At 54.9% G+C, this 13,050-nt stretch overlaps 6 protein-coding genes across 7 annotated transcripts, besides 6 other annotated features; 3 read left to right on the forward strand and 3 right to left on the reverse strand.

The window, feature by feature from the left end:
- Window positions 1-25: 25 nt before the first annotated feature.
- EKO05_0004694 (uncharacterized protein) lies at window positions 26-1,525 on the reverse strand (the record flags this gene model as incomplete). The annotated part of the gene is made up of 3 exons (XM_038939327.1): window positions 26-106; window positions 160-1,197; window positions 1,265-1,525. 3 exons carry the CDS (start codon window positions 1,523-1,525, stop codon window positions 26-28), a joined length of 1,380 nt encoding a protein of 459 aa, XP_038799249.1.
- An 11-nt stretch (window positions 1,526-1,536) lies between these two features.
- Window positions 1,537-1,569: a tandem repeat.
- Window positions 1,570-1,740: 171 nt separating this feature from the next.
- Window positions 1,741-1,790: a tandem repeat.
- Window positions 1,791-1,880: 90 nt separating this feature from the next.
- Window positions 1,881-2,205: a mobile genetic element.
- Window positions 2,020-2,086: a tandem repeat.
- A 242-nt stretch (window positions 2,206-2,447) lies between the features above and the next one.
- Window positions 2,448-2,505: a tandem repeat.
- Window positions 2,506-2,763: 258 nt separating this feature from the next.
- On the forward strand, window positions 2,764-3,249 carry EKO05_0004695 (uncharacterized protein; the record flags this gene model as incomplete). The annotated part of the gene is made up of 1 exon (XM_038945639.1): window positions 2,764-3,249. One exon carries the CDS (start codon window positions 2,764-2,766, stop codon window positions 3,247-3,249), a length of 486 nt encoding a protein of 161 aa, XP_038799250.1.
- Window positions 3,250-3,526: 277 nt separating this feature from the next.
- On the reverse strand, window positions 3,527-4,575 carry EKO05_0004696 (uncharacterized protein; the record flags this gene model as incomplete). The annotated part of the gene is made up of 3 exons (XM_059636441.1): window positions 3,527-4,043; window positions 4,149-4,477; window positions 4,531-4,575. 3 exons carry the CDS (start codon window positions 4,573-4,575, stop codon window positions 3,527-3,529), a joined length of 891 nt encoding a protein of 296 aa, XP_059492424.1.
- A 766-nt stretch (window positions 4,576-5,341) lies between these two features.
- EKO05_0004697 (uncharacterized protein) lies at window positions 5,342-6,639 on the reverse strand (the record flags this gene model as incomplete). 2 transcript variants are annotated; one of them, XM_059636442.1, is made up of 6 exons in its annotated part: window positions 5,342-5,584; window positions 5,636-6,201; window positions 6,265-6,286; window positions 6,384-6,464; window positions 6,520-6,529; window positions 6,590-6,639. In XM_059636442.1, the coding sequence occupies 6 exons, from the start codon at window positions 6,637-6,639 to the stop codon at window positions 5,342-5,344; spliced, it is 972 nt and encodes a 323-aa protein (XP_059492425.1). The 2 variants fall into 2 exon arrangements, with proteins under 2 accessions (XP_059492425.1, XP_059492426.1); XM_059636443.1 differs by having other exon boundaries at window positions 5,342-6,201.
- Window positions 6,640-7,102: 463 nt separating this feature from the next.
- Window positions 7,103-8,623, forward strand: EKO05_0004698 (Complex III assembly protein translocase and chaperone; the record flags this gene model as incomplete). Its single annotated transcript, XM_038939556.1, has 2 exons — window positions 7,103-7,213; window positions 7,277-8,623. 2 exons carry the CDS (start codon window positions 7,103-7,105, stop codon window positions 8,621-8,623), a joined length of 1,458 nt encoding a protein of 485 aa, XP_038799253.1.
- A 505-nt stretch (window positions 8,624-9,128) lies between these two features.
- EKO05_0004699 (uncharacterized protein) lies at window positions 9,129-12,505 on the forward strand (the record flags this gene model as incomplete). The annotated part of the gene is made up of 6 exons (XM_038939263.1): window positions 9,129-9,387; window positions 9,530-10,374; window positions 10,425-10,784; window positions 10,833-10,986; window positions 11,035-12,383; window positions 12,434-12,505. 6 exons carry the CDS (start codon window positions 9,129-9,131, stop codon window positions 12,503-12,505), a joined length of 3,039 nt encoding a protein of 1,012 aa, XP_038799254.1.
- Window positions 9,897-9,938: a tandem repeat.
- Window positions 12,506-13,050: the final 545 nt, after the last annotated feature.

The following is a 13,050-nucleotide window of genomic DNA, read 5'->3' on the forward strand; positions in this document are numbered from 1 at the left end:
GTACCTTTCGTGTCGTGTCCACTCTCTAGTAAGTGCGAGCCAGGTTCCTGAGGTACCAGTCGACGAGTTTCCTGCCGACCTTGGCCTCGGAGACGTGGATGAGGTCCTGGTGCGCGTTAGCAAAGATGAGTCACTGTCTGGGCGAGTGGGTGCACGTACTCCCTCCATGGCGTAGTCGAGGTCGCCGGCAGAAACGACATCGCCCTCGAGCAGGCCGCCCTCGTTCCACCTGATCTGCCTGTTCCTCTGCTTGTTGACGAGCAACCAGCACCTCAGCTTCTCGGGCTCGACCTCGAGGAAGCCGGCGAGCTTCTTCAGGTCCATGGTGGTGTAGAGCTTGAGGTAGCTCTTGACGGTGGGTGACATCATGTTGTTCTTGACCTCGTCCATGAAGATGCGGAGGTGGTGCTCGACGGGGTCGATGTTGACCTCGGGGTTGTCAAAGTCGGGCGGTGTGGGGCTGATGAACTTGGGGCAGGCGGTGCGGAAGAGCTCCTCGAAGAGGGGCAGCGACTCGGGGCCGCCGCGCTGCAGCCGGTTGAACTGCTCGCCGTACTTTTCGCGGAGGGCGGTGTGGATGGTGTCGTCGAGCCTTGTGGGCTGGAAGGCGACGCAGATGGCGACGAGGGCGTACATCTGGTCGTTCTTCTTTGTGATGGAGTCGTACTGGGCGTTCTTCTGGAAGTTCTTGGTCCTCGAGACGTAGACGAGGATGTGGGAGAACATGCGGATGGCGTCGGTGTAGCGACGCATCATCATGTAGGAGAAGCCGACGTAGTAGTAGGTGGTGAAGTGGGCGGCCATGACGCGGGCGAACTGGGCCTTTTTGTTGAGCTCAATGTCGTCGAGGGTCTTGAGGGCGAGGCTGAAGTCACCCAGCAGGCAGTGGACGCGCAGGAGGCCGATGATGGAGAAGTAGCCGAGCATCTTGTAGAGGGGGCGCTGGCCGTACTCGCCGGCGTACAGGTTCGAGTCCTCGCCGCGCTTCATGGCGGCGAGCTGCTCGTTGATCTGCGAGCGCTGGATGAGCGAGTAGAGGACGTTGAGGACGCTGTAGCAGCCCCATGTGTTTGGGTTGTCGCGCAGCAGCTGGATCTCGTCCTGGTTGTCGTTCTTGAGGGCGACCTTCTGGCGGTAGCTGCAGAAGCTGTTGAACTGGTAGATGAACTCGTCGATGACGTCCCATGCCCAGTAGTACTGTGGCGTGTCAGCTGTGGCGTGCTCACGGTGTCTCTGCCTGTGGCTATGGCGGCAGCCTTCTTACGTTGGGGACCTCGAGGTCGACGGGGCCGTCCGAGTTGAGGATGTAGTGGAACAGGTTGCAGTAGTTGTCGTAGCTGGCAAACTTTGTCTCGAGCGTGGCCTGGAACTCGAGCGGGGTGGCGGCGGCCTGCAGCTGGGCGTGGATGTCCTGGTTGCTGCCAATCGAGGGCATGCGGTCGAGGTCCTCCATGCCGTCGAACTGGACCTGCTCGTTGGCCATGACCTCGTCCTCGGGGTCGGAGCCGTCCTGGAAGCGGCTCATGGTGGGCGGGCGTGTGTGTGTGTGTGTGGGTTGTGAAGTGTGTGCGCCGGGTGACGGACGACTCGGGTGCTGTGGCAGGGCGGAGGGAGTCGTGCGCGGTAGGAGGCGTGGGCGGCGGCGACGTGTTGATCGATGAGGCTCCCCGCAGTTGTTGCTTGCTGCGCTGCTTCAATTTTCGCGTGTGCGTCCGCGTTGCTTGGCGCCGGCCTGCAGCTGCGACAAGGGCGACAGGGCGACAGGGCAAGCGGGCGACAGGGCGACAGGGGTCACGGGAGGGGCACGCGCCGAGCGCCGACTTTTGTCTGTACGCGCGAGAGCCAACAGCAGCGCCGCGGACCTGTGCTGCTGTGCTGGAGGATACACTTGAGCTGACCAACGCTAAAGCTAACCTGGCCGCCGACTCACCGACTTGGTCCAAGCAACACGTAAGAACACTAAATTAAAATCTTTGCAGCTGCTGCACTCTATAACAATAAAATAGAATAGATTCTAGATAACCGTAACCTAAAAACAACCCTAACCTTAAGCTAACTCTAACCTTAAACTGACTCTAACCCTAACATTTCGTTGTAAACATAATCCTAACATGTTCAAATCATCTTCTAAATAATCCCTAGCGTTGGTCAGGTGGAGCTGCCAAGGCAAGGTTGAGCTCTTAGCGTTGGTCAGCTCAAGCGTGTCCTGGCTGTGCTGCCACGCCTGTTCTGTGCCTGAGTCGCCCCGACACCCCTCCCCGGCTCCCAAGCCCCCAGGCCCCCAGGCCACCAGGCCACCATTGACGTCCTCTGCCTCAGTCCGCCGCGTGGACAGAACCTATGCCGTGCAGGCGGAGAGCCTTCCTGCCCGTCCGCCTGCTCATAGTCGCACCGTGAGCCACTGCAACAGCCTGCGCATCATGCTAGGGCCGTTGCTGGATCATTCGAACCAAACGGACCCAAGCCAGTCCAAACCAGTCCAAACCAGTCCAGTACAAACCAAACTTATAAGCCACCACGTGCAGCCGTTACCTTCTTGCCTGCAGCCACAAGCTCCGTCTGTGTACTAATTGCATACTGCTTGTATACCTGCTGCTTGCATACTGCTTGCATGATACGCTCATATTGCTCTCCTACGACTTCCACGCTACTTCCATACTGCCTCTATTCTACTTCCCCACGCCTTGCATACGCCTCACATACGCCTCACATACGCCTCATACAACACCACCTGCACACTGCCTCCACCTCCACACCCTCGCCATGACCTACACCATCCTGCTCTTCGTCACCCGCAACCCAGCCCTCTCGTCCGAAGAGTTCAAGCACCACTATGAAACCGTCCACATCCCCCTCGTCCAGCGCCTCTGCGCCGCCGTCTGGCCCGACAAGTTCACCCGCCAGTATCTCGCGAGGATCACTCGAAAAGGATTCGGGGGCCCAGCCAACCCGGACCGGCCTCCACTTCTGCTGCGGGGCGATGCGCAGAACATCGACTATGACTGCGTTGCTGAAATGACCTTTGCCAACGAGCACGCCTTTCAGGCCTTCTACAAGAGAGTCTACGATAAGGATATCGCCGCTAAGCTGGCCGAAGACGAGACCATGTTCCTGGAGCTGGGGAAAACCAGGGTCGTGGTCGTGGGCGAGACGGTATCGACAGAGCACGGCGTCACGAGAACGGTTAGAAACTCGATGCGCACCACCTACCCTTCGGACAGTGAAGGCAGCTCTAGCGAGCACAGCTGATGCAGTGTGATGTCGATGTTCTCTTTCTGGCGTTAGGGCTGGCACCCGGGTAGAGGTGCCGAGGAGGATTCCGGTCTAATTCCCCGTTTGGCCGTCTTGGAGTTTGATTGGCTGGGCTGGGCTTGGTTCGGATCGCTGGAGTTGGTCGTTGCTATGCAGCTACATACTGTGTAGATTTCCCATCTAGGCGTTTCCACTTTGTAAATGTAAGCCCTCACAGATGCGTTACTTCCAAGCCAACCCGATTACATATTCAAAAACCCCTTTCCAACCCTCACTACCCCCTCTCCCCCTCCCACCTAGAATGCCGATACTCGTAATGCCAGTCCTCCCCCTTGACATCCGCCCTAATCCCATAACAAACCTCCGCATCCTCCAGAACCCCCACATCAACACCAACCACCAGCATCCCCTCGGCGCTTGACCCCAACCTAGCCAGCGGTCCCACAAACGGCACCGTCACCTGACTCAGCCCCGCATACCCCAACTCGGGGGGTCCCGCGGCGTTGGCAAACACCACCGCACACGTATTCTCGAATGCGCGCGCCGTGAGCACCGAGTCGAGGAACAGCGCTTCCGCGTTGGGGTTCAGCGCGCGGCCGGCGGGCGTGCAGTCGTGGAGCGTCCAGAAGGTGGGGATGATGATGATTTGGGCGCCGGCGGCTATGAGCTCGCGGAAGGCTTCGGGGAACGCCAGGTCCCAGCAGATGAGCAGGCCGACTTTGCCGATGGGGGTGCTGAAGACTTGGTGCGGCGCGTGGGTGGAGGAGGTGAGGTGGTCGCGCTCTGGGCCCCTGGGGGGAGGGGGTGTCAGTTTGCTTCTTCTAGATGTGCATGTGTTGGGATTCGGAGGTCGGTGGTGGGACATGGTGGCTGAGGAGATGAGAGGGAAGGCATACCATAGGTTCTTCTTGACGTACTTGCCCACTACACTCCCATCGTTTCCGATGAAATACGCCACGTTCAACAGCCTGTCCTCCTCTTTCTCGTTCTCTTTATGGATCTCAACGATAGTCCCCGGCACAATACAAATCCCACACTCTTTCGCCAGATCCTGGTACTTCCTAAGATACGTCTCCCACTGCTCGCACAAGCCAACGAAGCTCGGATCTTTCGGCAGCCAGTTGGTGAGGTGGTATTCTGGAAGGACAGCTAGCTCAGCGCCTTGGGCGGCGGCGGAGCGGATGAAGTTGGCTGCTTTGTTGAAGTTGTGCTCCGGGTCCAGCGGCTGCGGGGGCTGGTGAGTATGTCATCGTGCTGGTGTTACCACGGCAGGCCTACTTTGGGGTATAGCTGGACTACTGCAACCTTGAAAACGGGCGCCATTTCAGTCACGCGATGAAGAGTGACCGACGATATAAAGCCAGCGTTCGTTGTGATGATCTGGTATGGTGCACGATTGAGAATGGGGTAAGGTCCGGTAGCCGAAGCTCAGCCCCACTCAAACATGATTGGTCAATACTGCACGAGGTAGACTAATGCCAGGTCTGTAAATTAGATCGAGGAACGGTTCAGTATTATTCTAGGAGTAAGGCCTGAGCATAAAATATCAGGGCTGTAATGCATCAGCCTATAGGAAAAGGGTATATGAGTACTGACATTATGCTATGCCCCTGAAAACGCCATACAAACAAACCAGAAACAAAACCTCCATCTGTTCCAACACGGAGTAAGGAAGGCCGTGTCCACTGGTCACACATTATCAGCTGAGCTGTGTTAAAGAGCCCGTCCGTACAGAACACTTCCTGACCCAGCCAGATAGTACTGCTGTCGCTCAAGGGAGGTTCAGAGACCGCCATTGCCAGCGTGCGACGTGACAGACTGGAAGAAGCATGAGATGCTCATGCCACAGCTTCACCAACCCAGTCGCTACGATCGAGACGGATGCCGTTGGACAAATACAGCTCCGTTTGGGAGTCCGAGTCAATATCGGAACTCGTATCGAGGAGCGCGTATGTGTTTGTCATTGTGATAGGAATTGATGGTGTATTAACGACGGAAGCACGGGATCTCACACTAAGTTGTGGCAAAGGAGCTGCGCATTCATCCAGGGCCCAGTCGATTCGTGTACCCTTATAGATGGTACGAGACATCATACAGGTTCTGGCAAACAGTGCGTTATGGATCGAGTTGGTGGATATGTAGGCATCGCCATTCTCGAAGTAGATGTCGACCACGATGAGGTTGTGGATGTGGTCAAGGTGGTCCCGTATTTGCTCTTCAGACACTTTGCCGGCAATTCCTCGCACAATGAGATTTCTAGATGCTCCACCAGCGGTCTTGTTAGAGACGTGAGGGGCACGTGAAACTGACGATCAGCCCAACGGAACTCAAGCTAAGACAGGTCAGGTTGCCATACACGCATTCTTAGCACTGCAATACTTACGCGTTTCGCATGGAGGTAGATGTCGTTGCGCTTGACGTATGCCAGGAAGTTCGCTGCACCCTCAACAAAGGACACTGTCGCAGCACGATCGCTACGAAGAAATATGTCCAGTAGCTGTCCCCCTCGAATCACTCCAACGAGATCTTTGTGCGTCGTACGATCCGCAAGGTTGGTGATGAGAATGGTGCGTTGATCATGAACAGGGATCCGCTTGCGACGGTCACGTTCGTGTCCGTAGCCCTCTACCTGCTCTTGCTCGTCATCCTCCTGCGCATAGTTGTCCATGTAGACTTCGTGCTGATCGGTGCTGTAGGCACGGTACAAAGGTCGGGATTGAGGCAGATCAAGTAGTTCACTACCAGTCCCAGTGTCGTCTGAACTAGGTGATGTGCCTTTGTGGAACGCTGTCACAGTAACGGGGATTGTGCTAGGCCTCGCGAACGTCTTTTCAGCACTCTGACTGCGCAGGGAAGTGCTGTCGTTGGTAGCGTCACCTTCGCTTGCAAGAAGCGTGTTCAGCGTTTCTGCTGTCAGACCTCCACGAAAGAGGGCGCTCTTGAGTAGGTCTAGCTTTGTCAATTCTTTCTGAAGACATCCAGGCGCTCAAGGTTGCGTGCGAGTACACATACTGTAGTCCCGAGTGCATTGTTGCTGCCAACCGTCAGTGGCTGATTTGAGAAGTGTGTTTGGCATACAGAAGGACGGAAGATAAAATTCTAGGCACAAGCAGTTTGAGAAAACAGCTTACCAGACGGTTGTGCTCTGCCTGTGATATGGTGACATTGTTGAACAGGTTATGAGCAAGCTCAAACTCATGCCCAGAAGTATGCTGGTCATGGTTCAGTATGGATGGTAAGAGGTCGCCTGGCACACGACCAACTCACAAATTGGGCACTATCAGACTGTCAGTGAGCACACAATGCTCGACGCGGCTCCACATGGATGTGTGCTTACCTTCGTAGGAGGGCGTCAAAGTAAGACCTGCCTATAGTGACGGTGGCCATGGTGTAGAGGGAGAAAGGCAAACAGAAAACTGGAGACGCCTTTTTGTGGAGCTCACAAGGAGACGAAGAGACGACATGGAGAAGGTTCTAGGGCTAAGCTTTGCTGACCGTTTGGTCGACCTCAGTCTGGGGAAGGAAGCGCCCGCGATCCAATCAACGCCCTATCACTTTGCCTTGGACGCGCCGCGCCGCGACGAGACGAATGGCAGCCCTCGCCCCTGTCTGCTGCATGATAAGTCTCAACACGGGTGCCGACAGCGACGTCCCATTGTACCACGCTCAACCGATGCCAGCCTTGGTTGCGAGCTTTGGTCAATTGAAGCTTGACGCGCATGGGGCGTTTGGGCGTTTGATGTGTGGCTACCCCACGCGCTTGGCGCACAGCTGTTCCTTCCTGGCCTAGCGCGATCTGCGCTTTCCAAAGTTTTTGTGACGTGCTGTGTCGAGCTCATGGACTCATGGCATGGACTCCAATGACCCAAAATCGCAGCTGGTGAAGCAACTCACCACGGGCAGCGGTAGCAATGCCGGGTCGCTGTACGCACAATTCACCGAGAATCCGTTCTTCACTGCCGTACGATCGCCCCCTGTGCTGGCTCGCTGAGAGTGAGAGAGAGTGTGCTCACAATGGCCGCAGGGCTTTGGACTCGCAGCGTTGGGCGTCGCGGCACGTACAGGCCAGAAGGGACTCCAGCATGGCGCCGCGTTGTTGCGACGCCGTATGCTCATCGACCTCGAGATCACACGCCACGACGATGCCTATCCTTGGCTCCTCCAGTGGATGACGACGTATCATAGGGCACAGTTGACGGGTGCGCAACGCTCGACGGGCGTATCAGCTGCGCCAGCCGGCTTGCTCACCAAAGTGCTCAACCGCATCGACCCGCGCATGCACCATCTCCAAGTTCGAACCTCGGCGCCTCAGGATGGCCCGGCGCTCGCGGCGCACTTCTCCTTTGTACCTGGGCCCGGTCGACACTTCATGCGCTACAAGAACGCGTTCCTGCTCGTCGATCGACAGCGCACGCGCGATGCTTTCGACATGCGAGACGGAACCCCCTTTGAGACGATCAGCCTTACCACCCTCTACTCGCACCGCAGTGTGTTCGAAGACATATTCGCTGAAGCGCACCAACTGTACCAGCAGTCACAAGAGGGCAAGACGGTCATCTACAATTCCATGGGCACCAGCTGGCAGCCTTTTGGACAGCCGAAGCGCAAGCGCCCTCTAGACTCGGTAGTCCTGGAGGCTGGCGTCAAGGAGAGGATTGTTGAGGACATGGAGGCTTTCATCTCCTCGCGCGCATGGTATCTCGACCGCGGCATACCATACAGGCGAGGCTATCTGCTCTACGGCCCCCCGGGCACTGGCAAGAGCTCCTTCATTCAAGCTGTGGCGGGGCATCTGGACTTCAACATTGCCATTCTCAACGTCAGCGAGCGCGGTCTTACAGACGATCGCCTCAACCACCTGTTGACCAACGTGCCACGGCGGACTGTGGTGCTCCTCGAAGACGTAGACGTTGCGTTCATGAACAGGAAGACGCCGGGAGCAGATGGCTTTGCCAGTGCTTCCGTGACATTCTCTGGACTACTCAATGCTCTCGATGGCGTTGCTAGTGCTGAAGAGCGCATAATCTTTCTCACGACTAACCACGTCGAGAGACTAGACGAGGCTCTGGTGCGCCCCGGGCGCGTTGACATGACTGTCAGGCTTGGCGAAGCTACGAAGCACCAGATCGAGCAGCTATGGGATAGATTCTACGCCGAGTTCGATGCAGGCGGTGAAGCCAAGCAGAGGTTCATGGCCAAGGTCACGGAATTGGGGCTGGCCGACTCGGTGAGTACTGCAGCGCTGCAGGGTCTTTTCTTGTATAACAAAGACGATGTCGAGGGCGCCATCAGCATGGTCTCGGGCCTCACCGCTGGGCGCAGTCAACGTGAAGGCCATGTGGGCATCAATGGGCATATAGATGTAAAATAAGCGGGGTTCCAGCAGGCATGACATCACACCGAACGGCTCCAATATGTCTGGACCCTCTAGCATTATTTTCTAGTGTACCACAAATGTACCTGCGCGTGTTAGAGCATTTCGAGCGAGCTGCAGGTTTAATTTTGCTCATCACAGGGCCCAAAGAGCAGGGTTATGGTGTTACAGCCCACGGGCCCGGGAGATGCGTGATGATGCGCAGATGCACAGATGCGCAGCCGCCCGTGCCGCACCTTGTTCGACGACCGACCGAGCTTCGCGCGCCGATGGCTACTGTCCCTTACGTCGCTGCACTCCACCTGAAGTGCCGTCTTCATTGGTCCACCACGCCCTAATTCTGGAATTAGCTCATGCTCCGATACTCTATCTAATCAGATCATCGAAATAATACGTTTTTTTTATCTGATCGTCTGATACCCCGTCTTTGCACGAAACCCTTTTCGTGTGATATATCGGCGCAAAGAGCCACGCGCCCTTGCGGGCCAACGAACCCATATTTATGGCTGAGGACGCCTCGTTCCCGCCCGCCGCCTCTTCGCTTATTCCATCTACTGGTGACACAAGAAGCTGCGTGGGCCCTTCTTCTCCCACAGGCAGCAGCTACGAATTACATCACTTTCGCCAGGACACAGCGACAGCCGCCTCAGATGACGAGCGCGATCTCTCAGCACATCCCACAGAGAACTCTTCTCCGTCTGTCGAGATAAGGATGTCGCGCGCGCCGCTGCTGGTGCGATCGTCCCCAGCGCAGGGCACAGGTGAGCTAATGATCCATTTCGCATTCCGTGCTCGAGCTGCGCTCAGGCATCGCATGACGTCTAGCAGCGTGCGCATCGTGCGCGTCTAGAGCGGCTTCGAGCCTCGCAACGATCCTGACCACATACTGATTGTGCGATACAGGGTCCTATGGAGGTTTGCCCATTCTCTCGTTGAGTCCCAGTGAGTCCGAAGAGGATCATGTGACCAGCGCCGCACGTCATGGAAAAAAGAAAGGGAAGAGCAAGCTTGCAATCGCCGTCTCGAACACATCCCTGAGAAGCAACCATGGATCGGCACGGAGCTCGCCCATTCTCACCAATTCTGCATCCAGACGGAGACTGAGAGACGCAAGCGGTAGCAACACAACGCTCAACGAGGAGCTTGGAGGATCTGAAGCGTCTCATATCGAAGCCCGTTTCAATGCGAGCGCATTGGATCCATCGATAGCTGGAGCATCGCCAGTACTCGGGAGCACAAATTCATCAACGAGCAGCACCAATATTGATATTGACGATGACGACGACGAGGACGATGTTGATGATGGCGAAGATCTGCACGATCAGAAAGGCAATCCGTCCGACAACTCCCCGTACGCCCAAGTACGAGCGTCCGTGGCTGCTACCGATGACATTTCTTTATCTATTGATACACCACGGATGTGGTTTCTGTCCTTGATTTTCGCTATTGCTGGTTCCTCAACCAACTTGTTCTTCTCCCTACGATACCCTAGCGTCAGTCTCACCCCTATTATTGCGTTATTGCTTGTTCACCCTCTGGGCCTATTCTGGGACCAGGTTCTCAAATGGCCTGATGATCCTGAAGAAACTTTCGTCGATGGCTGCCGAGTCAGCCTTGCGCTACCACCTAACACACCTTGGCTACGCCGTTTCCGCCTCTATCTTGCAAAGGGCCGATGGAACGAAAAAGAGCACTGTTGTGTTTATGTCAGCAGCAACGTGTCTTTTGGGTTTGCATTTGCTACAGATGTCAGTATACTGCGCGGCGACATGCGTAGAACGAGCTAATGTAGATGCAGGTCATTGTTGAGCAAGTGAAGTTTTATCATCAAGATCTGGGCATCATGTACCAGGTCTTGCTCATTCTGTCTACGCAGATTCTTGGATATTCCCTTGCTGGACTCACAAGACGATACCTCGTTCGACCGAGTGGCATGATCTGGCCAAGCACCCTAGTCTCAACAGCCATGTTTACCGCTTTGCACAAGGAGGAAAACAAGCCTGCAGACGGATGGACTATATCGCCACGGAAGTTCTTCACGCGTGTCTTTTCCGGCTCAGTTGCTTTCTACTTTCTGCCTGGACTTCTGTTCCCTGCCCTTAGCTACTTCAGCGTCATCACCTGGTTTGCACCCAAAAACGTGATAATCGCCAACCTTGTAAGTCTTTTGCGAATCAACTGCGCCCCTCGTGCTGACTGTTTGTAGTTTGGAGTCTCATCTGGCCTGGGTTTGTTTCCAGTAACATTCGACTGGGCGCAGATTGCCTACATTGGATCTCCGCTTGTGACACCATTTTGGGCTGCACTTAACATTCTCGGTGGTCTCGTGCTCGTAATGTGGATTGCAGCGCCACTGATGTGTACGTGTTCCACAATATCCAAATTTTCACTTAACTTACAAAACACAGACTATGCTAATGTCATGTACTCCTCCTACATGCCAATTCTCTCAGCTGCGGTTTGGGATAATACTGGCCGTCCGTACGATGTCAGCAAGATATTGACCAGTGATTTCTTGTTCGACGAAGAGGCATACAAGAATTACAGTCGGGTGTTTCTCCCTATTACTTACGTGCTCAGCTATGCGCTTCAATTCGCTGCTCTCACAGCTCTACTGTCACATACGGCTCTTTGGCACGGCAAGGATATCTGGAGGCAGTGGAGCCGCTCATGGGCAGAAATTCGAAAGACACCCACGACCGGGTACGAGCCTCTGAGCAACCTTCCCGAGAGCAACGGACGCTCTTCCTCTCCCAACGTTTACCGCCATAGAAACAGCACGACATCTGAGCCTGATATGGAAGACCTTTTGGATGCTGAAGATGTACACAACCGACTCATGCGAAGATATCCGGATGCACCGATGGCTTGGTACCTCCTTACTGGCGTTGCCATGGCGGCTGTTGGCATGTATGTGGTCGAGTACTACCCTGTACACCTTCCTTGGTATGGTCTTTTGCTGGCTCTCGGCATCGGCGCGATCTTGTTCATTCCCATCGGCATCGTCATGGCCATCACAAACCAGCAAAGCAGCATCTATCTTATTTGCCAGTTAATCTGCGGCGGGGTGTTCCCCGGTCGACCTGTTGCTAATATGGTTTTTACTACCTTTGGATACATCTCGTCAACCCAGGGCCTGAAGTTTGCATCCGATCTCAAGCTTGGTCATTACATGAAGATTCCACCAAGATTGTTGTTCAGATTACAACTCTCAGTAACCGTCGTCTCCAGTCTTACGCAAATTGGCGTTCTAAATTGGATGCTGAACTACATCCCTGGTATATGCACTCCACAAGCCATCAACGGCTTCAACTGCCCAATCGCTCGTGTCCACTTCAATGGCAGCATACTTTGGGGTGTCGTAGGACCCAAACGCTTCTTCGGCCCCGGCGCCCTCTACCGTCCATTGGTCTGGGCATTCCTTGTCGGCGCTGTCTCCCCTATAATCCTTTGGTACTTTGCCCGCAAGGACCGCAAGTCCATCCTCCGAAAGGTCAATCTTGCTGTCGTATTTGGCAGCCTGAGTTGGATTCCACCCGCCACAGGTCTGAACTTCTCCGTCTGGGCCATCGTTTGCTACATTTTCAACTACGAGATCCGCAACCGCAGGAAGAACTGGTGGAGGAAATACAACATGATGCTGAGCGCTGCTCTGGACTCGGGTCTTGCGTTTGGTGTCGTGGTTATCTTTTTTGGAATCGTCTTCCCCGGATGGATGAAAGGATTCAAATGGTGGGGTACGGAGGTGTACAAACAGGTATGTCAAGCCTCATTTGTGAGAGTGACGTTGTGCTAACAACATAATAGGGTTGTGACTACACCGCCTGTTCGTACAAGGAAGTACCCAAGGGATCGATCTTTGGACCGAGCGATTGGTGATTTGGATATCTGCATTGCGTATTGCGGCTTTTGTGTATGCGTGTGAAACGGCGTTTTGTTGTGATGAGCATTCAACAGTGGAGTAAGGATTTGAACACGCTTTTTATTGTCACTGGAAATGGAAATATTGATACCACGAAGTTGTCAGGCCTGATCCTGGACACGATGCAGTGTAACTTCTCACGGTTGTTGTCTCCCTGTTTCTGCGCTTTGCTGTGCGTAGCGTCAAATACCTGGACGGTGCCTATGTGGCTGTGAGATGGCTTGTTTCTTGCGCGTCTGGCGACGCAGCCAATGCATTGTGCGGTTCTCGCAACCCGTGACTGGCATGTCCCGTTCGGTATCCAGCATACTGTCGTGGTCGTCAACTAGGGTATGACATTGGTACATCGGCCATTTGTTTTCATGTATATTGGCGCACGGGAAAGATAAATCGCCGTCTATCTTGAAAAAAGATCATGCATGGTATCAGTTCATCGGGTGTATAGCAGAACAAACTCCCCTTTCAAACAGTCCGCGTGCCGTTATACAGCCACTCTAGCTCC

This window comes from Ascochyta rabiei, chromosome 7 (assembly GCF_004011695.2).
Source record: "Ascochyta rabiei chromosome 7, complete sequence".
Taxonomy (NCBI): domain Eukaryota; kingdom Fungi; phylum Ascomycota; class Dothideomycetes; order Pleosporales; family Didymellaceae; genus Ascochyta; species Ascochyta rabiei.